The 27,654-nt window shown below is 42.7% G+C and overlaps 1 protein-coding gene across 5 annotated transcripts in view; it reads right to left on the bottom strand.

The window, feature by feature from the left end:
- astn1 (astrotactin 1) overlaps nt 1-27,654 on the bottom strand; it is a 306,692-nt gene that overhangs the window by 232,676 nt on the left and 46,362 nt on the right. For 3 of the 5 annotated variants that reach the window (XM_040170929.2, XM_040170930.2, XM_078098869.1), the window contains exons 2-3: nt 14,528-14,709; nt 199-455 (exon numbers count right to left, since the gene is read on the bottom strand). In XM_040170929.2, coding sequence (XP_040026863.2) covers nt 199-455; nt 14,528-14,709 — 439 coding nt within the window. The remainder of the gene's footprint in view (nt 1-198; nt 456-14,527; nt 14,710-27,654) is intronic. The other 2 variants (XM_040170931.2, XM_040170935.2) reach the window with 1 other exon arrangement.

Here is a 27,654-nt window from a genome sequence, read left to right as displayed (position 1 = left end):
GTGTGACAGAACTGATAAGGTAAGCTTTCATCATCATCATCATCCAGCTTTTATCATTTCAGCTGCTTTCCAAGCAGGGAATTTCAAACAAAATGTAGAATGTAGAATTATAAAAGTATTTAGAATTTAGCCGTTTCAAGATACATCCCCCCCCACCCCAACGCTAATACATCTATCCGACCGTCCACCATATCCTACTTGTACCCGTCCAATATCGGTGTCTCCCGGATGCTGAGGGTGCCGCTGGAGTTTGGCCCCTGACCCCGAGAGTTCCTCAAGCTCTCCCGGGCCTGGCCTCCCATCAACACCGAGGGGATGTAGTGAATCTCGTTAGCGGCCTCAGCGCTTGCGCTCTTCTGGGGCTGGGGGATGCGGCGGCGCTTACACCAGCGCCTGCGGGTGTATAGAATCAGGACCAGGCATAGGATGGACAGCAGAAGAGCGATCATCCCGCCCTGAGGGGAGGAGGGTGACATTTGGAGAAGAGACAGAGAGGGAAAAAAAGGGAGAAGAGGGGGGAAAAAAACAGAAGAACAGTCAAAGGGGACAACAGATTGAGAGAATCTTGCCAAGTTGAATACGGATCAAAGTCAAAGCAGAGATGGCAACAGCACAATTTGTAAAAAAAAAGCCTGCAGATGCAATTTAGTGAGTAACACCTAAAATTCTTTTAAATGACAGCAGCTCTCATGCTTTTGTGCCGCTGCTTCACCTTGAGACAAAGAAGAACTTTGCTGAATTCCCTGTGGGATGTGAGAGAATGTTGGCAGCTATAGCGGCTTCCTCACTGGAAGTACAGAGGTCAGTGCCCGGCTGTTAAAATATGGCTCCCATATTATCTTCAAAAGGAACAGTTTCACAACTTTTTTTTTTTACAGAATTTACAGAGTGACAGTAAGTCAGGAAAGACAATTCGGCATTGAAAAAAATATTTGTTTATACTTTAATAAAAATTGACATATTTCTATTACGGCTTTAAGAATATGGGGCACAAATAAGTGTCGCCAAATGTGATAAAGCAGTTTATATATGGCTAAGCAGCCAACCAGCTTAGCACAGTCAATGGGCACAGGGAAAAACAGTTTAACACAAAAACTGAAGTTTAGAAATTGCAGGCTATGATGGTGGATCATCAAGTTTTTTTTTCAAGATAGTGCTTCCATTGACTTAATTATCTCGAGGTTGTCAGACGTTTTGAGGAAAACATTTGAATGAATACTTTGCAGCCGGATCAAATCCTTTAGGGGATATGTCTTCATAATGCATGCAATACTTATAGAAGATAATTTATTAGTCCATGAACAGAATCATTTGTTCTCCCATAATCCTCTTGGACACAGTAACAGAACGTTATGCGTAAATGCCTTTGTGGGTGCTCGTAGCTCACGTGCAATCTGTGGAGGCGCTAGTAGGATCAAAAATCCACCCTTTGCTTTGCTCATCTTCCCTTGGACTTTAAGGACTTATGAGCCAGTTTTCGGGGACGGAGCGATGTGGCAGCATCCACACCAGCGGGTGTTGGGGGAGGGAGGGATCGGGGGGCATACGATGGGACAAATGAAGGCCGTTGAGCCTGAGCCCTGAGGACAAGTTGGACCGAGGGAGGCACAGAGTGTGAGACAGAATGAGACAGCAGGAGTCAAAGAGGGAGCGGATTATGGCGAGGACAGTGTCAGAGAAACGCCGGCGAGAAGCGGGGCGCGGATCAGAGTCAGGGCGAGTCAAACGCACACACCCTGCAGAAACGCCGGGGAGAGACAGCGGCTGTCACTGTGCATACAACAGCATATCTTTGCCATGGAGAAAAGGAAATGATCGCAGCTTCTACGGGCAACTTCATTCTACCCATTCAAAAGAAAGAAATCAAATTCTATCAAAAGACTCCAAATCAGATACGTGGTGCATTTTGAAAAATGTGAAAAATTAGTTATGAAAATGTCAAGATGACATCCCAAAAAGGATTTTCTTTTTTTTTATGTCCCTCAGTCAGATAAATGACATCCCCGATTGAAATTAGGAAAAAAAGATTTGTGTGGGTGCTCCGTCCAGCCCGGTGTGTACAGATGTTCCCGTCTGTCCTGTCTGCGCTGCACGTCCTTTCTCTTTTGATTTTTTTAATCTACTTGAGAGGTGCAGGGCTGAACACTGTAATATGTCACAAATTGATCCCTAGCAATAGTTTGGCCAGAAGCACCGTCCAGGAACAAGAAGTTAAGTGAACAAAGATTTCAAAATAAAGAAATAAAAAGGAGAGGAAGGAATATTCACACAGGTCTCACTGACCTGACACACAGGAACTGTGTGTCAGGTCAGTGAGACAAGCACAGTTCTGGAGAGATAAGCAAAAACGATGAAATGAAAATGAAATTGAATTAGTCCTTTACATTTAAAACACCTTTTCACGCATTTTGGGAACTCCGAGACAGCATCATTTGCATACAGTGTTTGCTTAATCTGCATAAACAAGGACATTAGCAAATGACAGCGTGACATGAGTGACTTGTGCACTGCACCTGTATGCACATCATCCAAAAGGAGAACAGTCATTTTGTTCGGGTTAATTACAGTTTCAGGTCCTTTGAATAAAACAATGACTGTACACGAAATAGAACAGCTAACGACACGATCATGTTTTCAACATTCACAGTGTGATGTCTACAACACATATGTTTAACTCAAGGCCCGCAGGATAATATTGAATTAGTATTACAGCTAGGGCTGGATACCGAGAACCGTGCCATATTGGCACCCTATACGACCAGTACCTACTGGACCGAAACGCTACACAGATTTCGGTGCTTGCTTTCGGTGCCTTAGCCGTTTATTTACACTACTCTGATGACTACATCCTTGCAAAAGCTGACAGTAGCCTACCGTTTGTGTAGCTACAGTAGCCAGCTAGCCATATTCGCTTAAGTCAGCGTTTCCCCTCAGTTATTGAAGTGCATACACAGCGTATGTGCACATACACACGCCCCCACCAGCGGAAACAGAGCGTGCCGCCCCCCAAAAAAGTTGTAAACCAGCTTTTAACTAAATATACAATTAATAAATTCTGCCACACAGAAGATAAACGATGCTCTCGTGCCTCATGCAGCTCTTTGATGTTGTACCTGCTGCAATCATGGCGTCAATAAGTCGAGACAAACAAGGAGCGTCAATTTAGCATGTGCTTTTCAATATATGTTTCATATCTTTAGTTCCTGCACAATGAACAGAAATCTAAAAATAAATTATTAATATTCCCCAAATTCCAATGAACTAATATATAGACATCTGGCAGAGGGGAAACACAGTATAAGTATTAACACCCGTCCACCAAACCCCCCCAATAATCATAATGTAACTCCCCTTTGAGTGGGAGTGTGAAGGGGGATTGACACAGGTGACATGTGTGAAACCCTGTGTCACCAGTGTCGACTGTGAAAGGTTCTGAAAAGCATCCGCTGTAGACAGCAGAGGGCAAAGCGAGTGAGGGGTGCCAGAGCAATTATCTGTTAAGGCCCAAGGATGGGAGGGGGGGGTGTCCTTGACCCATGAAGCTAAAACCAGTTAGTTACCAGTCTTTGGTTGCTATCTGAAGATGGGTTTTCTACAAAGTGCAAGAATTCCATTTTACTTTTAATTGGCTGTTGCCAATTGACATACGCAAAGCTACGCCCATCAAAAGCAGATGAGCCAATCCTAGTGTAGCAACGGCCAGCACTGCCAGGGTCCAACCACTCCCATGCATTCTTTTTCTGGATTTTGTAAAAACATGTGGAGCTAGTATTAGCAGGTAATACGTAACTGTGGTAACTGACAGCTCGGCTTAGCAAAGGTCAGTTATGACACATTTATGTGTTAAGTTCATACAACCTTCTAACATTAATGTGTATTGCTAGAAATGATCAAGTTTAGTTGGTGTTGCTCTATCTAAATATCTAAAATAACATTGAGCATCGGTAACTATTAAACTTTATATGTCATGTCTTGCCATAGTTTCATTCATCACAGAGGAAAATAGAACAAGTCAAATGTCAAGTACTTCAAATGGTCCTCAATCAAATCTACCTCAGTAACAAATGTAATTAAAACCCATCTAGCTGCATTAGCGCCCATGCGTAGCTGGGGCTAATAAAGACCAAATGGAAAAAAGCTGTTTAACGTCAGGCATTACATGGAATCAAAGGCAGGACTAAGTGGGCTGTGTCCTCCTCTGGAGCCAATAAAGCCAAACCACACATCGGAGCATGCCGGAGCGCCAGCCCCGTAATCCACTTACTAACGGATGAGGATGATGCTGTAATGGCGCGGGTGCTCCTTATGACTTACACTCCTGTCATGTTAGTCCTGAATGCAAGAGAGATGACATGGCCTTTCTCAGTCTGACAGAGACCGGCCCGGTATTAGAGCCAAGCTATCAATCTGTCACAGTCTGTGGATGCGAGGCATGAAGACGCAAGAGGGCGGAAAGATCGAGATTGTCTGACAGCTACGAGATAGCAAAAGGAAGTTTCCTGCTTTGAACCCAATAAACTTCATTGTGGAGCCGAGGGGCCAGTGAACGGTTTCCATGATGGAAAACGGACATTTTTCATATGAAAGTCCTCCCGCAACTTTAGAATCACTCAAACTCCGGAAGAAAGGGTTAATGTCCCATAAGTATCATTATTAATATGGCAATGAAATGAAACAAAGCAGCAGGCCTTATGCTCCAGAGCGGAGCTTGACCTTGAACAGACGTGAAAGTCAAAACCTCCATTTCACACACGTCATATGACTGGGAATGAGTATTAATGGCATAAATGGTTTAAATCATTTATTCAATTTAGTGCATTTCATAAGATCTTATATACCATGAAGGCCTGATTTCAAGTGTGTGTGTGTGCGCGCGTGTGTTGTGGAAATGCATTCATGTAAAAACCACATTTGTCATGTAAACATGTATTATCTTAGAATTAAATGAAATCACTCGTGTAATTTAGAGTATTTCTTAGTGAAACATCTTAAAGCCACAATACTTTGACTTTTTTAAAGAAATCCTACTACATTATTGCATATAAAGAATGAAACGGCCCAGGTGAAATAGCCTTTTCTTCCCCCTGTCTGGTCTATGGTCAGTCATATTCCTGGAAGCTGGAACAAGCCTCTACTTTGGCAGGGACATTAACACGTACTTGAGGAAAGGTAATGTCTGCCGTCAGTTTTCTTATCTGTAACTCACAGATTTGGGGAGATCTACAGAGACCTTTAAATGTATCTTTCCAGAAGAATTTTTTTTAGTTAGTTACCATTAGGAATTCACCAATACCACTTCAGATAGTCAAGTACTCTCCAATACAAGTACTTAACAATGCCCTCACAATACTACCAATATTTTTGTTGCTCACATTTAATTAGTCAAAATGTATTTTTGCTTTTCTAAGTTAAAAAAGGAATTGATTGACAATGTTATTAATTAAAATAAATATTGAAACAAAAAAGGGAATAGTTCAAAGGATGTCTTGTAATGGAGGATTCCACCTTAAAGATAAGGCCATCTTAAGTCCAACCGCCAGAGCAGCCATTGTTGTTGCTAACTTTGGGGCTAACCCCCACTGCCTTACACAGGACCGGGGAACTTAGCTTAGGGATCGTCACTGGTAACCTGAAGGTACAAGACTACAGTCCATATTATGTGACATGCTTTGACACATACTAGTAAATACCTTTGTTTTTACCATGTAGTGCATATTGCTGCCTCATATTGCTTTCTTCTTCAAAAGGAAATGGCAACATCTGCATCATAGAGTGAGCTGGCTATCGGCCATGCTGCCATTGAGGTCTTGAAAGTCACTGATGAAGTGACACCTCAGGTGTAATGAATAAACCAATTAACAGAATATCCCTGTTAACCTGCAAAATTGTGTCCACAAATAGAACGGCGTGGCAGCATGTCTTCTAAAAAGGTTGGTCCAGGAAATAAATAATGGTGCCAGCTGTAACAGTGGTATGCTGTGCACAGTGTTAAAGATTAAATAATAAAGTCTTTCATATGTATGTAAGATACAGAGGTACATATTAATTTATGTACTTTATGTACTTTATTTATGTATTAATAGTAAATATTCTGAAGCTCACTGGCAAAATGTTAATCCGATTAAATTTTATTTAAAGTAACATCTACACAAATCCCAAACTAATTTCTGGACTCTCTCAGGTGTGACTAATTCATTGGGTTGCAGTGAAGGAGAAGTGGCAATTTCATGGTTTCTACAAAATGCTCCAAAAATTAGAAATAGAATAGAATGCAACGGTAATAACAGCTGAGGTATCGTACATAAATCCTTACGAAATAGCTGCTGGTGTAACGGCTGTTGAGCCCCCGGGTTCAGAAAAAAACAACCCAAGGAACAGAATGTCTTGCATTTCTTTTACACCATTAACAGATAACGTAAAACATTTGGCTTGCAGGTTGGGTCACAAAGACCTAAAAAAGCTGTACTGGAAAAATACTTGAGGCAGACTTTGTGGCCGAGTGGCCACGAAGCCAATGAAAATATATTCATGAAGTTACTCCAGCAGCTACATATGGAAAAAGTTGGGATTTCTGTCATTTTTTCCTGTCCATTCTATCAGTAAGGGTTGTCTGTAAAAGTCGTTAAATTGAGGCCAAAAAAGGTTTTGTTTTTGCAGCACTATAAAGCCAGTGCAAGGGACAATAAACTAGGAAGTAGCACATATACATTTCAGCTTCAGTGTAGGTCTTGTTTATTATGAAATATGTTGTCTCAGGGTTTCCTCTAGGTTTACATCTTTTAACATTAAAGATTTTATAGAAACTGATACCATTTCCCCACCAGTAAAGGGAACCTTAGGGTTCCCTGGTGGAGCTGATTACAGTTATTCTAACTGTCCTGAAATCAGTGTAAACCATCATTGATTGTAAATTTGAGCCTTGTTCCTTGACCTCAAATGCAAACATATCAAACATGATCAAATAATTAGGGAGTAAAGTATTGCATGTATTTTTGTAAAAAGATTTGCTTTTATCTAAAAGGTAATTGTATTCATGTTGATTATATATTATGAGCTGCTTAGAGACAATGTGAGAGAGTTAAATAGGTCCTAATTACCTAATAAACTACCCAGGATTGTGCACATTGAGAAACTGTTTCTTGTAAAACTGTAAACAATAGACCTCAAAAAGGCATAATTATAAAGACGACACGACGAGAGGCCATGTGAGTGACCTCACAACTTCCCATCTCACAGTCAAGCTACGATGTCTTTGTGTTTCATTCCATCCTAAACTAAGAAGCTTGAGACAAACATATCCGTAACTTATGAATCAAACAGGATCGGTGACATCATTTTTCCCCCGTTGTTACCAAACAGATGAAAATTCAACCTAGCAATGTTTACAAAACCTATGCATGTCATTTATTGTGCAGCTTGGTCCCTGTTTCAAGCCACGGCTCTCTGAGGTCTGCATAAGAAAAGTGTCCCAAAGGGAAGCTATGGATCGCTGAGCAGCCTTTTCAAAAGACACACCATGTTGAGATGCTACAAGATCAGTTGTGGAGGATCAGGCGGGGGCCGCTGCTTTACAAGTGGTCAAGGCCGCATTGATTGAAGGTTTACACAATCAATACCATCAACGCGGGTTTTAGGAGGGTCAGCACATGAATGTGAATATCCTACGAGCCAAGCTGCGTCCCCTCTCCCCCGTTAACTAGTGCTTTGTATCACTTTATGTGTGTGTGTGACTCCCTGTGGCTCTGGCTCACAATAAAGGGTCAGCATTTTTTTAAAGCTCACTGGAAAATGACCCTCAGCGTGACGTGTGAACTGCACAAACAGAATGCAGCTGTGACGGCTGCGTTTAAATGCAATGGCTTGTCAATAATGCTCATATTTTTCTGGGACCTAATCGACATGTTTTTAACGCAGGACGTTAAAAAAAAGATATCTGAAACTGAAAGCAAAGTCCAAAAACACATTTCAGAGTTTAGTTTCAATATTTAGACACAATTTAATCAAATTTGCTTGGTTATGGCAAAAATCTATTGGTAAATAGAATGGAAAGAACATTTTGAATTTCTTGAAGGATTTTGTTGTCCTACAATACAGTTTTCCGTTTTTATCCTGGCAGTGGGCGTATATACATTTGTATAGTTCTTAAAAGATCATAACAAGATCTTCAAAACTTACTTACTTTTGCTGAGACAATATTAACACAGCATTGATACCTAAATCATATTAAAATGTGTTGTAACTACTCTTAACTAAGCATTGCTATAAGCATAAGCCATATCACATAAGTATATTATGCCGCCTATATACAGAGCATTTTTTTTTTTTTTTTTGTTTGTTTAAGAGATGCTATGAAATATGAGTGTCTGCAATTTATTACCTCACCACGTCTGCTGAGGTTCCAATGCCAGGGGGCACAAAGCGGATGAAACAAAAAGCAGCGGCCTGGCAGTACTTGCTGACATTATTATCAGAGAGCGTGCAGCTCTGGCGGACTCAACTGCTCGTTGCCTTGTGGGACCAGTGGGTCCTGGTAGACGCTTTGCTTCACAGTGCTCACCCACAGCAGACTTGAACCTCTAGAGCCTCTAGTGCACACAGCTAAAGCCCCCCAAATCTGTGTCTTATAGCGGTGCCTTTACAGTTCAAGATATATCTTTTTGTTTCATTCTTATCACTCAATCTGTTCTTTTTCAATTGAAATCAGTGTTTTGGTGCTTGAAGAAATTAATAAACTTGCTTTATGGCATCTGAGGGGAAAAAAGTGGAGCTTAAAGAGATCCATTAAAGAAACAAATCACAACCCCTGAGCTTGAAACCCCTAGTCATTAATGTGATGTAATTGACTTGGCTTCCAGGCTTTATTCAGATGCTTCCATACTGGAAGGGATGATTGGATTGATCCGTTGAGGCCCCCATGGCAAAATAACAACAGCTGATTACAATTTTGAAAATGAAAAGGGGGAGATTTGTGCAACACGATGATGCACTGGAGCTTTAAAGTCTCTGCGGATGAGCTGAGGGAGCCTCGTGCAACACTTGATGCTGTTCCAAGAGTACGGGGCTTTTCAATGACTTGGCCCGGTGGCCTGAGTTCTTTTTTTTTTACCTTGTTGTAAATGAAGCCAAGCATGTGTGTTTGAACAGCCAGTGTCTCACCTGAAGTTGGTGGAAAACATACACAAGGTCAGTAATCTATTATGGATGAGCTGTCGTGGCCGGTGGAGGACAGTGTGGTCACCTTGTTGGACCTCCACGCTAAAGGGGAAACTTTGAACCCGACTTGAGGGAAAACTCCAAACCTCTGAACAGTGCACTTCTAATAGAGTACAACTGTTGAAAATGACTCTTCTCGGTTTAAACTGGCTTCAATGCAGCACCTAAAAAGGACCATCTAACACTAATTGTAGTCCTCAGCGGAGGTTATGACCTGGCTGCAGGACTAGATCCTTTCCTGGCCTCGGACCCACGACTCTGATGCAGCTCGTTGAACACGATTCACCTACAGGATTAGGCCCATGAGAAGTCTGGCTTGTCTTTGAGACTAGAACAGGTTGGATTCCCAACTCATCCATTAGGCATAAGCAGTCTCGTGGTGGGAACGGTGGCCAGGCGATGAACCGCAGCAGATTTAACGTTCTGGCTCTCAGCTGTGCTGTACAGACCATTTCAAATCCAGGTTTTATTTGAAGGCTCGGATGACTAGCTACCTTTGGGTTGCTGAATTTAGAAGTTTGCACTGCATACGGTGTTGCCATTTAAAGTTGGTGTTAAGATATTTCAACTGGTTTTCTGATCTGATCTATGTCTATCTGAACATTTCTTGTATGTGTAATACGATACTTAATTATCCATCCATCCATCTTCAACCGCTTATCCGGGGTCGGGTCGCGGGGGCAACAGCTCCAGCAGGGGACCCCAAACTTCCCTTTCCCGGGCCACATCTACCAGCTCTGACTGGGGGATCCCAAGGCGTTCCCAGGCCAGTGCAGAGATATAATCTCTCCACCTAGTCCTGGGTCTTCCCCGGGGCCTCTTCCCAGCTGGCCGTGCCTGAAACACCTCCCTAGGGAGGCGCCCAGGGGGCATCCTCACCAGATGCCCAAACCACCTCAACTGGCTCCTTTCGACGCAAAGGAGCAGCGGCTCTACTCCGAGCTCCTCGCGAATGGCTGAGCTTCTCACCCTATCCCTAAGGGAGACGCCAGCCACTCTCCTGAGGAAACCCATTTCGGCCGCTTGTACCCGTGACCTAGTTCTTTCGGTCATGACCCATCCTTCATGACCATAGGTGAGGGTAGGAACGAAGATTGACCGGTAGATCGAGAGCTTTGCCTTCCGGCTCAGCTCTCTTTTCGTCACAACGGTGCGGTAAAGCGAGTGCAATACCGCCCCCGCTGCTCCGATTCTCCGGCCAAACTCACACTCCATCTTCCCCTCACTCGTGAACAAGACCCCGAGGTACTTGAACTCCTTCACTTGGGGTAAGGACACATTCCCTACCTGGAGTAGGCAATCCATCGGTTTCCTGCTGAGAACCATGGCCTCAGATTTAGAGGTGCTAATCCTCATCCCGACCGCTTCACACTCGACTGCGAAACGCTCCAGTGAGAGTTGGAGGTCACAGACGGAAGATGCCATCAGGACCACATCATCTGCAAAAAGCAGCGATGAGATCCGCAGCCCCCCGAACTGTAGACCCTCCTCCCCCCGACTACGCCTCGATATCCTGTCCATGAAGACCACAAACAAGATTGGTGACAAGGCGCAGCCCTGGCGAAGGCCAACCCCCACCGGAAACGCCTTATATGTATACTTAATTATAATTAATTATATTAATTATTAATTAATTAATTATTATTATATTAATTAATTAATTATAATAATTATAAATGAATGCCTTCTATACCAGTAAACCAGATCATTAGCATAAAAAGATTTCCATACTGTTGCACTACTTGCTTTATATCACATGATTGTTTATATCACTGCAACCGCATCTGTGTCATGCTAATCCAGATGAAACCATACCGGTTCACCAGAAACACCTCGAGCACCGACTCTAGCAGGAGGTGGAGGAGGAGGAAACATTTATTAGCCAAAATATGTCAAACATACAAGGAATTTGTCTTGGCGGTTAGTGCGCGACAGTAGACAGACAAGACAACAGTGCACAAGTAATAAAATAAAGTGGAATGAAATGCTAATGCAATGGGTTAGTAGAATAAGGCTAAGGCTATGGGTTAGTATAAAACAAGGGAATAAAGTTAAAAAAATTTAAATATTAAAAAGTTAAAAAGAAAAATATTAAGCATAAAGTGCACTAACGAACAAGTAACAGACAAGAGACAAAGTGACAAGTGACAAAGAGATGAATTGCAGTTAAAGTGGCATGTGCAGTATGAGGGGGAGTGACCGGTGGAGTGTTATAGTCAGGCAGTGGGGGACCGGGCTCTGTTGATGAGCCCGACTGGCGACGGGAAGAAACTGTTCGTGTGGCGGGAGGTCTTAGTCCTGATGGACCTCAGCCTCCTCCCAGATGGAAGGGGCACAAACAGTTTTTGTCCGGGGTGGGAGGGGTCGGCCGCGATCTTTTTAGCTCGCTTCAGAGACCTGGAAGCGAACAAGTCCTGCAGGGACGGCAGATTGCAGCCGATCACCCTCTCTGCAGAGCGGATGACCCGCTGAAGCTTGCCCTTGTCCTTGGCTATGGCTGCAGCGTACCAGACGGTGATGGAGGAGCAGAGGATGGACTCCATGATGGCCGTGTAGAAGTGGACCATCATCGTCTTTGGCAGGTTGAATTTCTTAAGCTGCCTCAGGAAGAACAACCTCCGCTGAGCCTTCTTGGTGATGGAGCTGATGTTCAGCTCCCACTTGAGGTCCTGGGTGATGATGGAGCCCAGGAAACGGAAGGAATCCACAATAGTGACGGGGGAGTCACACAGGGTGATGGGGGAGGGTGGGGCTCTGTTCCGCCGGAAATCCACAACCATCTCCACTGTCTTTAGAGCGTTGAGCTCCAGGTTGTTCTGACTGCACCACGACACCAGATGGTCAGACTCCCACCTGTAGGCGGACTCGTCCCCACCAGAGATTAGTCCAATGAGGGTGGTGTCATCCGCAAACTTCAGGAGCTTGACGGACTGGTGGCTGGAGGTGCAGCTGTTGGTGTACAGGGAGAAGAGCAGAGGGGAAAGAACGCAGCCTTGGGGGGGAACCGGTGCTGATGGTCCGAGAGGCTGAGACGTGTTTCCCCAGCTTCACGTGCTGCTTCCTGTCAGACAGGAAGTCTGTGATCCACTTGCAGGTGGAGTCGGGCACGTGCAGCTGGGAGAGTTTGTCCTGCAGCAGAGACGGGATGATGGTGTTGAAAGCAGAGCTGAAGTCCACAAACAGGATCCTGGCGTAGGTTCCTGGGGAGTCCAGATGCTGGAGGATGTAGTGGAGGGCCATGTTGACAGCATCGTCCACAGACCTGTTGGCTCTGTAGGCGAACTGCAGGGGGTCCAGGAGGGGGTCGGTGAGGGACTTCAGGTGGGTCAGGACTAGCCGTTCAAAAGACTTCATGACTACAGAGGTCAGGGCGACGGGCCTGTAGTCATTGAGTCCTGTGATCCTGGGCTTCTTGGGGACAGGGATGATGGTGGAGGCCTTGAAGCAGGCTGGTACGTGGCATGTCTCCAGGGAGGTGTTGAAGATGTCAGTGAACACCGGAGACAGCTGGTCAGCACAATGCTTCAGGGAGTGAGGTGAAACGGAGTCCGGACCGGCTGCCTTGCGGGGATTTAGCAAGGAGCAAGAGAACCAAGTCCAGATTTCTGGGTCTCAGCATGTCCCTCTCCACAATCACTACCATATAATGGGCATATAGGATACATATTAAATACTGATGTTACAGCAATTATTATGATCGGCACAATATTAACAGTGCACCCAGACAAGGTGAACTAAACCTGAATAACTTTCCTCCCGTGTCCCCCCCACGATACCACCCTCCCCCCCCATTTTATTGTTTGTTTTTGTATCCAGAGTTGAACAAATGACACAGCTTTGGATTTATAGGTCGGAAGCCTCCAGCAGGGAGGGACACTCTGGAACACACTTCCATCTGTTGTCACAGGGCTGCTCTCATCTGCATGCTAATTCTTCTATGCCCACACCATCATGCAAGACACCACCCATGGCAACGCCATTCTCGGGTTGAGAAAAGTGTGGAGCAGGGAGCGCAGAGACACCAACCCCGAGGTGAACACAGATAGAGAGGAGCGCGAATCAAAGAGGTGGGAAGCATGAGGTTGTTTTTGCAGAAAAAGCCGTTGTGAATGTTGTTCATGTGCGGTCGGCACGTCATCTTGATACGCGGCAAGGTGACCGACGTTGAAGTCCAGGCATGTGGGGGGACGAGGCAGCCCGGCTCCCAGCCTCCCATTGGCTGCCGGTAAAAGTCTAGCCGAGCTGACTAATCATTTGCATGTGTGGCTATAATATGCTTTCAACGTCTGAATAACACGAGTCATCCATCAAAGCGCTGTTGTAAAGTCATTGGACTGGGGGAGAAAAAGGGCACTGGGAGTAGGTGTGGCATATCTAAGATCTAATAAATATACATTTTCTCAGGCAAGAGAGGGGAGAGCTGCGAGATCCAAGGATTCATTTCCTCCTCCGCCCAAACCGGCAGATAAGGTTTGATTCGGTGCATGCCTGGGAAAATCTGCATTCTGCGGCTGAAACTAACAACTTTAGAAATGTGTGTTACAAAGAGAGAGACTTATTTGATTTCTGACATTCTTTGGCGTGTCCGTTCTAAGAGTAGAGTGGCGGTTGAAACTGAGACCGCTATGAGACATGTGAGGCAAACGTTTTGTGAATAAACTTGTCTGTGTTTTGGCCCTGTTGGGCATCAGTTTTCCCCCTGCTGCATATTTCGGTACGTGCCTTAGGCTGAACTTGTCTTGTTTCCCATTTTTTGATGGGAGACATTCCGGGAATTACTAACCACCCTGTAGAGGAACATGGTCGGAGTATGCTGTAACGCTGTAATAACTTATTATATTAAAATATATAAATTATATATAAATATTAGTGTTGTGCTCTGTATGTGTAGGCTACAGTAACGCTAACGACGAGAGAACTGACGCGTTTGTACTCAGCTCTTGCGTCGGTTTAAAGCTTTTGCAATCCTTTTAAAATCACCAGTCCAGTATGGGACCTTGTTTTCAAAGGGATATGCTGCAGGATTCATAAATTAAATCATTGTGCGTGACATCGTTAGGATTTATCTGTAACCTAAAACTTTGGTTTTAGGTTACAGATAAAGGAACACACACAGTATATATGTGTATGTGTGTGTGTATATATATATATATATATATATATATATATATATATATATATATATATATATATATATATACACACACACACACACACACACACACACACACACATTTCGGCATTAAAAGAAGAAGATATATTGATATTCGAATTGAAATTTTTTTTTTTCTATTTTATTTGCTTTTGGTCTTACCATGACAGAGATGTGCAGGATGCGCAGCTCTTCTTTGTTGGAGTTGTTGGCCGGGTCCCCGGTGGGCTCTGGGAGGCTCAGGCTGCCGTCCTGGTGGTGGATGTGGAAGAGCAAGGTGCCGTTCTCTAGCCACTGCTGCCTCCAGCGCACCAGTGGGATGTCCTCAGAATTCCCAGAGATCTCTGCGGGGGACAACATGCGGAACCAAGCAGACTGTGTGAGAGGCCTTTTTCTACGGAGGCACAACCTTTGCTCATTATAAATTAGCTGACGTGATGAAAGAAAGTTAACCAGAAAACAACAGACATGGCAACATGGCGATTGTTAAATGTCTATAGTTGTGGTTCAACATTTGGATGTGATACAACACAGTTTGTGCTCAGAATAAACAATATATTGATATTTGCTAGGGGTGTAACGATTAATTCACTGAATCGATGAATTGATTTATATTCCTGCGATCCAACTGAATCGATCTGTGCTCTGCAAATAAAAGGTTAATACATTTGCCATTAATTGTTGTTTGCTTGTTTATAATATCCATAATTAATTTAAACCTGATTTCCTTACATGCCAGAGGTCACCTACTTTGATTGTAGTTACCTTGCTAACCCACTAAAGAACAGTTGTGTTCTGAACTTTGAGCCCATGAAAAGTCACAAAACTTGACGTCTGTGTCAAGTGTTTAAGCCCGTTTTCCATTAGGTAATCACTTATTTAATTTTATTATAATATTTTTTTCATTATAAATATTTGATGGAATTTTTTTTTTTCACTTGTTACATACAATAGGTTTACATGCCACCCTAAAAAACTGATACACAACTGCCAGCCATATACAAAGGCAGACTCAAACATTAAAAAAAGATGAATATACAGTATAAAGAAGAAAATACAAACATCATCGACCTTCACCTTGACCCTTCACCAACAAAGAAACACTCAGTGAACACTGTAAACTCAACTCTTCTCAGGACCCTAGAAATCCAAAGCCACATCCATAACGTTCCTAGGCTGTAGATGTTGCACTTTCTACGGAGGCACAACCTTTGCTCATTATAAATTAGCTGACGTGATGAAAGAAAGTTAACCAGAAAACAACAGACATGGCAACATGGCGATTGTTAAATGTCTATAGTTGTGGTTCAACATTTGGATGTGATACAACACAGTTTGTGCTCAGAATAAACAATATATTGATATTTGCTAGGGGTGTAACGATTAATTCACTGAATCGATGAATTGATTTATATTCCTGCGATCCAACTGAATCGATCTGTGCTCTGCAAATAAAAGGTTAATACATTTGCCATTAATTGTTGTTTGCTTGTTTATAATATCCATAATTAATTTAAACCTGATTTCCTTACATGCCAGAGGTCACCTACTTTGATTGTAGTTACCTTGCTAACCCACTAAAGAACAGTTGTGTTCTGAACTTTGAGCCCATGAAAAGTCACAAAACTTGACGTCTGTGTCAAGTGTTTAAGCCCGTTTTCCATTAGGTAATCACTTATTTAATTTTATTATAATATTTTTTTCATTATAAATATTTGATGGAATTTTTTTTTTTCACTTGTTACATACAATAGGTTTACATGCCACCCTAAAAAACTGATACACAACTGCCAGCCATATACAAAGGCAGACTCAAACATTAAAAAAAGATGAATATACAGTATAAAGAAGAAAATACAAACATCATCGACCTTCACCTTGACCCTTCACCAACAAAGAAACACTCAGTGAACACTGTAAACTCAACTCTTCTCAGGACCCTAGAAATCCAAAGCCACATCCATAACGTTCCTAGGCTGTAGATGTTGCACTCAACAAAAACTAGATATAATCAAAAAGTCAGACAGCCAGCTATACCAAAGAAAAAAAGGCAAAAGCCCGAAAATGCAATAAAAGAACAACTCCAGGGAGAGCAGCACAATCATATGTACCTACACACATCATGCCTTCCATAACAAACATACCATAATACATATTGTGAATCCCCAGGTTGCAAAATCTCTCAGTAGAATTTCGGCCTACTCGTCTCAGATAGAAGGAATAACAGGGTTCCAAACAGAGAAGAAGGCTTTCATATTTCCTTGGAAGACATATGCGAGCCTTTGCAATGGGAGGAATTGTAGGACATTGCAAAGCCAATTTGAAACGGCTGCTTTTGCGTCTTCTATCCGATGCTGTAACATTGACAGACGTGCACAGCACCATAGAAGACCGAGGGTTCTCTTGGATCTCTTTAATACATGTGAGGCCGCATCCAGGCTGAGGCACTGTAGAGGATTGAGCTCAGTAGGACTGAGTGTAACATCTGCCTCCGCTCTTATTGTGTTTTCCGTCTGTGTTTTCCCATCTTATTTTGCATCTACTGTTCGTCTCTATTCACTTGTTTTTATTTGCCTTTATTTGCTCCTCACCGTTGATTGCCGGTCCCCACTCTGATGTTACTCACGTGTGTCTAGTTGTCTTCACCTCCCCAGTGTATATAGATTCACCCGTGTTCACTGGTTCCCTGCCAGATTGTTGTAGCTCCATGTCGACTCACTTTCCAGCGTTCCCTTGGTTTGTCTTCCTGTGTACCTTGACCTATTGCCTGTACCTACGACCACGACCACCTGCCTGTTGGGCCTGTACCGTTGCCTGCATTATTCTGGGAGCAATAAACCGATTACCCTTATCCCTGTTTCCTGAGTCGTGCATTTGGGTCCGCCATTGTAGCCTGACACTGAGGTAATGAATACTTCTTTACACTCCTTTGCAGTGTTTCTGTTACAATAATCTGATGAACAGGGTGAATAAATGAACGGTGGTGGTCAATTACATTTAATAAGTAGTCAGCAGCAGGCTGAAGCTGAAGCCTCTCTATCACAAAAGAGCTCCTATGTGTGTGTGTGTGTGTGTGTGTGTGAAGGAACATAAAAGAAGAAATGATGGAACTCAGGAGATGGAGATGAGTAAACAGTGATTTCACAGTAGCAGCGGAGCATCAGCAACATTGTGCTTCGTGTCATGCCTCGGCTTCCTCAGACACCACACTCCTCGCTGTTTCAAATATTAGTGATGTACACGCACACACATAGTGCAGAGATGGAAAGGCATTAGAAATGCATAACAAAGCTTTGTGTGCAATTCGGTGTTATGCAAGTTGTGAAGAGTAGCGAGGATGCATCAGGCTCATAAGTCAGGAGAGGCAAAAGCACAGGGAGAGGGAAATCTAAACAGAGATCCGGGAAAGTGCAGCCGGAACACGGAATTTTACCTCATGTTGAAAATAAACAGTTCTGCTGCAGAAATGGAATGACACTTCGGACCAGATTGTATGGTTTCCCTGGACTTGTAGCATTGCAGTCAGCAATGATTTAGTTTTAGCACGTCTAAGGACATGTCTGGATTGAAATTGCACAACATTCTTTAGATTCAGGTTTTTTTTGTAGCAGGATATTGTAGTAGGAACTTGTTTGGACAATAGTCCTCTTGGCTCTTAGTTCTTAAAGAAAAACACATTATTATTTGACAGGTCACATCTCAAATGGGGGATTACGGTCAGCCCCTCTTCTTTCACTCAGGAGATGAAACAAATAACACAGGGTTCAATGTGTTATGTATTCATTGTTTGAATACAAAATTACTACATGTGCTACATTCTCTCACCTGAGTATTTATATTATATAGTAAAGTATACTCTTTATAGTGTAATTACATTTTATTATGACAGATATATAGTTTGCACTGTTGGTATCCATCATTCCCTCTCCCGAATAATGAGGATCAGATCAGGTGTTGTGAATTGTTACTTTGTACCCCGGGGCCATTCTCTAGACTGCCATGCTACATGCTAACATGACCCAGTGGAGTGAACACATCCATTACCACAATACATTGTGCCAGCTCTGCTAGTATACAAGCCGTTGTGTTATTCAAAGCTCATTTTTACACACAGATGTCACAACGAACTGAACAGAGAGGCGGCGGCGAGCACAACGCCGAGCAGGAAAGGGGTGGTGTGGCTGCGCTGAAGGGAAACGCTCCATTAGCGAATAGTCCATAATTGATCAAAGTCCGTGCTGTGGCGCTGTTTTTTTTTTAAATTCGGGTTGTTGCGCTGCGATGGTTGCAGGGAGAAATGACGGCTTGTAAATAATAATGAGGATTAGGCCTGATCAAAAGGAGTGGAGAGAAAACAGGCCTCAACTGAGCGACTCCAGCAGTGATTCCAGGCATAGGAGATGAGAATCAGGACAAGAACGAGTACCGAGGAACGCGAAAGAGCAACAGACCTACTTATCTCTGTGAGGCCTGGTGTACATCTTCACATTTACACATATGTATTTACACATATGTATACATACATACATGTAAATGTATTTCCACATATGTATACATACATACATGTAAATGTATTTACACATATGTATACATACATACATGTAAATGTATTTACACATATGTATACATAAATACATGTAAATGTTTTTACACACACAAACACACACACACACAGCTTAAACACAAAACTACACACATGTGATCATCTTGGAGGTGGAATATGTTGAACTAGCAAGTATTCCTGCTGTCCTCGTGCAGTTATTTGACGGCTGAGTTTGAAGTGCCAACAATCTCCTGACATTTAGCCAGGACGTTTTCTGAACCACTGTCTTTAGGGACACAGTGGTGATCCTCTGCAGACTGTGTGCACAAAGGGTAAATGTTGAGAGGGTAGTATCCTAGCAGCTAGCTTAGCCTACCAGTGCTTTAAGTGGACACCATCAGTCCTAAAGTGGTCCGTTTGCCACTCACCCCCCTTCTGTTTGACACGTGGAGGACACGTGAGTTTGAAGTGCCAACAATCTCCTGACATTTAGCCAGGACGTTTTCTGAACCACTGTCTTTAGGGACACAGTGGTGATCCTCTGCAGACTGTGTGCACAAAGGGTAAATGTTGAGAGGGTAGTATCCTAGCAGCTAGCTTAGCCTACCAGTGCTTTAAGTGGACACCATCAGTCCTAAAGTGGTCCGTTTGCCACTCACCCCCCTTCTGTTTGACACGTGGAGGAATTCCTCTGCACAGTTTTCCGCTGTATGTCGCACCTGTTTGTTTTACCTCCAATGCAAAAAGCTCTCTCTATCTTCAGGTACCGTCTCAGACTCTGAGCTAACTGACTGCAGCACGTGGCGGGTCAACGCACACCGGAAGTAAACAAAGTTTACCGCGTTAAATGCGCAAATATTTTAGCGCATTGATATCGGCCACATCAATTGGTTCGTCACACCGATGACAACTTTTTCTGGTACCAACTAGCGAGGTCGCAGCAATAATCCACTAGACTAACGCTAGCATGCCTATATTAGCGTAGCAGTTCAAAGCAAGTTTGGTAAAGTGTAGCAGCGTTAATCCTGATGAAGAGCTTTTCTTTTCTTCCTCCCCCCGGCTTTCTTCTTAAAGTATTTAGCTAACTGATGTTTTAAATGGAAATGGCTGCCTCACTCCATGTGTTCCATCTAGGGAAGCACTTACCTGGCTTAAACTATTTATGGTAAGAGCGGGCATCATTAATATTTGGTATACATGTTGCACACACACACAATCTCAAAGTCCTGGTAGAGGGCTCGGCTTCCCCGCGGTGTGAGCGGACACCACCTTCTCCGGCAGACAGCCCATTAGGCTGATTACTGGCAGAGGAAAACACTTGCATGCTGGGTAACAGGCATATCCCGAATACAGATTAGAACTTGTTTACAAACCCAAACACTCACACAGCAGTGTGCGTTTCTACGTGTGTGGGTGTGTTTCTGTGTTTTAATTGTAAGAGTACGAAGAGTAAGATTTGGCCCTGTCTATGACTGTTGCCCCTCGTGATGCAGTGAAGAGGGAGTTCCCCTTCGTGGCTTTACACATTTGAAGAGTCTTGGCTGGTTTTAACCTAAATGCAAATTATGTGCCATAGTGTGACGGGGCACTTAAAAAAAAAACAATTTGGAAATGGTGCTCTGCACTGCACTGGCTAGTTTGCCATGAGAGCGGGATTAATGAGAGCGCCTTGCTGCACTGGACCATGAGCAGCACCACCCTGCAGTCGTAGGAAGGAAGGAAAGAGGGAAAAAGGTGGGGAAGAAGATAGGAAAAAAAAAACGCTGAGGGGAGCGGTGGAAAGGGGGAGAGGAGAGAGCGGCCACCTACCAGCATTTAAATGCATCAAAGTAATGTGATCAGGCCGCATTATTGGCGTTGCTCCTCTGAATGACCAAACAATCTAGTTTAATGGAGTTTTCATTAAATTGACACAGCATAAATTCCAAGCAGTGGAAAAATCATCAAAAGAGAGTCATTTATTTTGCATGTGTGTGTAAAGGTGGTGTTTGTCTGGTCTGGTTTTGAGGACATTTTCAGGAGGAAAATTCCATTATTACAACTCAGTCACATTTTTAGCACGCAGCGGAGAGGTTTTAGTCTGTTCCGCGCCATAACATGACAGTAAAGTGTCAGCGGTAGAATCAAACCATTCATCTCATTGGAGAGCGCTTGTGGAGGAGGTGAGGAGCTCCGTGTTTAACTGGAGCTAGCCAGTGTTAACAGTGTTAACAATGTCACTAGGCCTGATTTTCAATACATTGACATATTAAGTACAACATGTAAATGCTCCCTTTTAGAGGCCTCCATACATGCAGTTTGGATTCAGTTTGTCCCGGTCATGAGATCTTTTTCTGGGGGAAGAAACAGAATAGAGGCCAGAGTCCTAACGTCAGCGCCCTGTTGCACAAGCTGCTGCAACTCGGTGCAATCTGCCATCCAGGTTTTTTTTAATTGGTCTCCCTGATAACGTGAAGCCCGTTCCGAGGGTTTACTATCTGCTCTCTTGATGAGAAGAGTTTCCACCACAGAAACTGGTTTCGGAATATGACCCAACTGTGACTTCTGACAGCATTAGAGAGCAAATGACTTTGTAATTAGCCTTAAAAGAACTACGGAATCTGGTCAGTTGGTTTTACAGAAGTCATCATTTAGGGATGGTGTTCAAAACAAGTCATTATGTGCCCCTTAAGCAGGTATAGAGCTATTGCAAAAGAATCTGTAAATTTGACGACTTTCCAAAATCGTTTGTCTTCTGAACCTTTTTTGATGGATTAGAGCCCAATTACAAAACAATCGTCTTCTGTTTTTCAACTCCTATTTTTTTGTTTGTTATGTAACTTGTTAAGGGATTTACTAATCTTAAAAGAAAGAAATATTATATTATTTAGAATTTCTGATGGTTTACTGAAATGATTTTTGGAACAGAATGATCATATGTTGATTGTATTCTCCACATTTCTAAATATAAAAAGTAGAAAAAACCTCGCATCAAATCTTCAAACTTGACTTCCCCTTTAATCTAGACCCAATGTGTGACTCACAAGGACACTGTTACAACTTTGTGAAAGAGAAAAAAGTCACACTTGCAAGACACGTAGGTAATTTCCAAACACATGAAGCAGTATGCAGGGCATAAGACAAGAGTCTCCTTTTTTAAAATATATTTAACTTATCTTTTTGTAAAAGCAGCAGAGCTTGATTTTGAAACGTGGTGTACAATGCACAACATTTTGTGGAACAATGTTATGTTTTTAGTTTATTTAAACAATTACAAATGTTGGTGAGTTTATTATTCAATGTCCATACGGAGTAAATTACCCCCAATAGATCAAGTTCAAAGGAATTGGTGCTTCAGAGAGAATCATAATACCGTGGAAATATCATAAAACAATGGAATATTTTAAACGTTGAGAAAAAAAACTCAAAAGAATTCAAAAGTTTTCTTCACACTACAGTGTACGGAGTAAAGGCTAATATCATGCGCTTACAGGGCCCCCCATTCCGGACCAGCGTCTTCCCTGCCGCTGTCACCCTGCTGAACTCTGCACCACATTGATAGCTCCCAGCCCCCCACTACACCTCTCCCACTGACACACAACCTTCCATTCTGCACTTCAATTGTGCCACATTTGCACATGTCATTCATTTACACTACCAGAAAGAAGAAATAAATAAAAACAGAAACAACAAGGCCCAAGCACGCAGAATTACAATTCGGTTTCAGTCTCACTTTGGCTTTCCATTTTCAAAAAGTGCAACTGTGACATCACTTTGTTGTTCTAGATGTCCTCGAGGAACTACAAATGAACCGAAACATCACAACAATCAGATTAGAAATATGTGCATTAACTACAGTATGTGAAAAAAAAAACATGATTATTCCAAAACATAAAAAATAACTAAATCCCCACCACAAAATAGAGCCTGCTTCAGAGTTGCCCCTCACAGAGAAAGCTTGTAATTCCACAAGTGCGTCCCCTCTCTCGACACTTGATAACCATCGGCACACTGTGCGGTCACCGGAGGGCACGGCGATAAGCAGTGTTGATTCTCAACAATTCCCCCAACTTAGCAGTAATAAACGACTATTAGGGGGAACGCGACATTCCTCGAGGCTGACGGGGGGGTGGACGAGCGTGGAGGCAGAGATGGGGGATCTAATTTCCAGATCATTATTCCAATGCGACCGCGTGGAAGGGCATCCTTCAAGCCTGTCCTCCAGCTGCACCAGATTAAGAATGTGGATCTATTCTAGTTCGAATGAAATTCATCCTAAAACTCATGAAAGACAAAAATATTGGCATTCCAGGATCTGAGGATGTGGTCCAGGCCTTATTTGCAATACACAGTCTATGTATATGAATGTTATATCCCTCCTGCCTTTATTTCTGTTTGCATGCGCAACAAGGAGAGAGTAATGTCAATATCACCATGGAAACCAAGCTTGAATGGATCAAGAAAAAACATCAATCCAGACGGGAGGCCACAACGCAATATCCCAGCTTTCATATTTGAGAATTTCCTTAACAAGACACAAGATGATTTCAGACTATGATCACGTACGGAAATAAAGTGAATATTCAGAGATGACTGATGATATGGCCAAGCGAAGACGTGTCCTCTGCCATACCACGTTCACACAGTCTGCAGACAGGGATTGGGCTTTAGGGTCTGCCGGTTGGTTCCAGGTCTCCTTTCTGCAAGTGAAAAGTCCTCATCCGCTCACCTCACTCAGATTCTATCGATACTCGTAATCTCATTGACTGTGCTGATTGGGCGTGCTCCTTATCTATACTCGGTTACTTCGGATTATTTTGTTTTAAAAGAATGACTTATTGACGTTACTTTATTATTCTTGTGTGTAGGTAATAGTCTTTTTAAAGCTGCAACACGAAAAGGTTTTTTTTTTTTATTAGCAAACTACTGAAGGAACTGTAGAGCGCTGGATCTTTTTCTTCGCTCTGCTGTGTCTTACACTGACCGGTCACAGTGGCAGGGTCAGAGGAAACCGAAGATGGTGTTACAATTTGGTGCAATAAACGTGCAATGAACATGCTACATTTTAAGTGCTAAATTAAATTCACGAATGAAAGCAATGGGAAATAAATCTGCTCACCAATCATCAATCTCATCTTTGCTTCTAAATGATAAAACATGATTAATTTGTGTTTCGGCAGAAACCCTCTGACGGTTGAGTTAGTATTTCAGTTCCATTTTACCTCATAACATATTTCAGCGCATGCAGAACGCCTGCTAACACGCGGGGAAGACTCATGCGAGGATTTGCATGGCTAACGTGTTCCATCTTATGCCGAGGCGATGCTCAGCCCAACCTAGGAACCAGTTTAGTCTGACGAGGTGCTAGTCGGGGGCTCTGGTACCCTGCGCGCTGAATTATAAATCTTGCTCCATCTGGAATCAGCACGCTCTGCTGCTTCCGCAAAAGATAAATACAGTTTAAAAAAGGAGACTGAAGATGATTTCAATCTTGTCTTATGCCCTGCATACTGCATAAGAATCACATGTGTTTGGACTTTGGAATATTGAGTACATTTAACAAATGAAGAAATAAATGTACCCTTGGCCTGACTTAATATTGTTGCCAAGTTTGGAAATTACCTACGTGTCTTCTATGAAAATTGCAAGTGTGACTTTTTTCTCTTTCACAAAGTTGTAATATTGTCCTTGTGAGTCACACATTGGGTCCAGATTAAAGTGGAAGTCAAGTTTGAAGATTTGATGCGAGGGTTTTTCTACTTTTTCTACTTCTACATATGATCATTCTGTTTCAAAACTCATTTCAGTAAACCATCAGAAATTCTAAATATATAATATAATATTTCTCTCTTTTAAGATTAGTAAAGCCCTTAACAAGTTACATAACAAACCTGCCTATTTGAAGCAGAACCCATCCAAAACTATTGTCTGTGTGCTTTAATAGCTTGAATAACAAAACACCAACACTTATATTGGCCAACCTCCGGCCTGCAATTCACTCTTTGTCTTCATTTGTAGCTTTCTGTTACGGGATAAGTGGCAATACCCAACTAAAATGCAGTTGAGGCCTGCGAGTTGAATCTCAAAAGCGTGTGACTTAGACCCAATAGTGCGCTCTCCTCTGGTCCAGCCCCCACTTTGACATTTAGTTTGGCGAGACAAGTGCATTTTTCACAACATCGTGCTTACTGCTTTAGGCCTGCAGCCATTGTGTCTTATTAAAAGCGCATATAGTACACATTGTGACGGAGAACAGAAGAGACAGAATTCTCCTAGGTGCGCTTCTATTTTACATTTCAGTATGCGACGTGATGATATTCAGACGCTTGCAGACAGATTTGTTTAAAGGGAAACGGCCAAGCAGCACAGAAATTTCCAAAGCCTGTTCGCCCAGTGGGGGAGGGGGGAAAGTAAGAGGGACGACCATATGGCCGCGGAGCTGTGTGCTTGTACTGGGATTTAACAGCCGCGGGAAGAGGCGTGTGTGTGTGTGCGTGGTGGTAAGATGGGGTGAAGCTATTCTGCTCACATCCTCATGCGGTGTCAGGCGAAATTGCCCTAACTTACCTCTCTTATCTCAGTCATAGCTTCAAGTTAGAGCGAGGAGGGAAACGAGGAAAAATAAAGGGGGGGGCTTTAATATTGTAGCTTGTGTAAAAGGATTAAGGAAGAGAGCAGTGGAGTAGGAGGTGGAAGTGATGAGGAGGCCGGGAGGAAGAAGAACAGCGTAGAGGTGTGGATTTTTTTTTTCTTCGCAGGCCATGTTACAATTCAAACTTACGGTGGATGTGACGTCCTCCATTGCTGCTTCAACACAAGCAGCCGATCCGTGGACCACACAGGCATGCATAAGCAGTTAGCCAGACATTTTACACCCAGCACACACAATGGCGTCTTTTGGTGTGAATATTTTATAGTGGTTGTATTGTTAATATGTACACTTACTAGGGTTGTCAACGAATATTCTATATTGGTCTGCTTTGAGGGTGGGTGCGCGCCTGACATATATATATATACATATATATATATATATGTATATTGCATGAATAAAATAGACTAGATAGGCTACAACAGCTTCATGCACTGGTTTGATTATTTGCCATTTCATGCCATGGAAAAGTTCCGTGTTTACCAGAGAACAGCTCGCTCGGAGCATTCAATCTTGGTACTGTAAAACCTTCAGTTTCAATCACTGAATGAAGCCTGCCATATTTGGGACAAGAATCACAAACTTAAATTGCTTGCAAAAAACTCTTGATCAGCACTCGTTGTCGTCCATTTAAACCGCTATGCGCAGAGAGCGCGACGGTGCGGTAGAGAGAGAGCGTGCGTGCGTGCAAGGGAGTGTGCGAGCGAGAGATCTGTTGTCTTGGCCATTAGTTAATTTCCTTATTTTTGTGTAGGTAATATGTTATTAAATATGTTTAAAGTTAAATAAATTACCTATACAAGTAGTTACGTCTCGTTGTATTAAATTTGTCCTGTTATTGACGTGCCTAACGCGCAACCAGATATTCGAATATATGTGTTTTTTTTAAGCAAATATTTGAATGTCAAATGTGAAATCTCGCTGTATACATAAAAAAGTGAGAAAATGTGTATGTATTACTTCATTGGAATATGGGGAATATTAATAATTTAATTCATGCTCATTGTGCAGAAACTAAATATATGTAACCTATTGAAAGCATTTATGTTGGATTGACCCTCCTCCTGTGTCTCGATGTATTGACGTCATGAATGCAGCAGGTGCAACACAGAAGAGCTGCATTATGCACAAGAGCAAATCGTTTATCTACCTCGTGACAGAATTTATTAATTGTATATTAAGTTGACGTTTTGCTGCATGAAATAAAGACAAAACGAAAAGTATCAAACAATTCGCTTAAGAAAATTATATCTGCAGCTCAATATAGCTCAATGACAAACAACACCGAAGGAACGCCGCTACACCCTCGGCTTACTACTTGGAACTGCTGCCAGCAGACGGGCAGCGGGTGTCGGAGAATGACAGCGTGTGTGAGAGAGAGACGTGCTGCTCGGCGTGTAGCTTCGCTAACAGTCGCCCTCCGAAAGGGGTTTCTGTAGTAGCTTCGCTAGCAGTGGCCCGCTGATGTCTGCTTCCTTTAGCATGGCTCGTTAATGCCACTGGGTTTGAAATTGAAATATGTAATGTTCTTTCTCCACATTACTTACATTCTGCTCGTCCGGGGTCTTTGTTTGTCCTAACTCGGGACATTTTTCCATATGTGGCCAACCACGGTCAAATCTACACTTCCCTCGCAGAGTGGATGATCCCTGAGCTACTGTTTTTACGGCCACCAAACTTTTCAGCTACGGTGCAAATTGTTTGAGCTGTGAGTATGAGAGCATCCTGCCCATATTTTGAGCATCTCTCTTTAACACCATCTTCAAACGTATCTTTCATGAACCACATGAACATAGAAATATAGCTCATTTCCATGACTCTTGGATTTTTTCCATAACTTTTCCAGGCCAAATTGTGTGACTTTTCCAGGTTTTCCATGAACGTATGAACCCTGAGTCAATCTCCCCGGCAAGTGTTACTCCAAAAATTATAATTGATCAGCAGAAGCGTATTGGCAGACCCAGTGTTAATTTCGTCGACGGAAACTATGACGAAAATTTTTCGTTAACGAACCTTTTTTCCATGACTAAGACGAGACTAAGACGTGACGAAAACGATCTTAAAAAAAACAAACTATGACTAAATATATTCTAACTTTCATTAACGAGACGAGACGAA

This window comes from Gasterosteus aculeatus, chromosome 3 (genome assembly GCF_964276395.1).
Source record: "Gasterosteus aculeatus chromosome 3, fGasAcu3.hap1.1, whole genome shotgun sequence".
Taxonomy (NCBI): domain Eukaryota; kingdom Metazoa; phylum Chordata; class Actinopteri; order Perciformes; family Gasterosteidae; genus Gasterosteus; species Gasterosteus aculeatus.
Note: the sequence above shows the minus strand (reverse complement) of the source record. Positions and strands in the feature narration are given on the sequence as shown.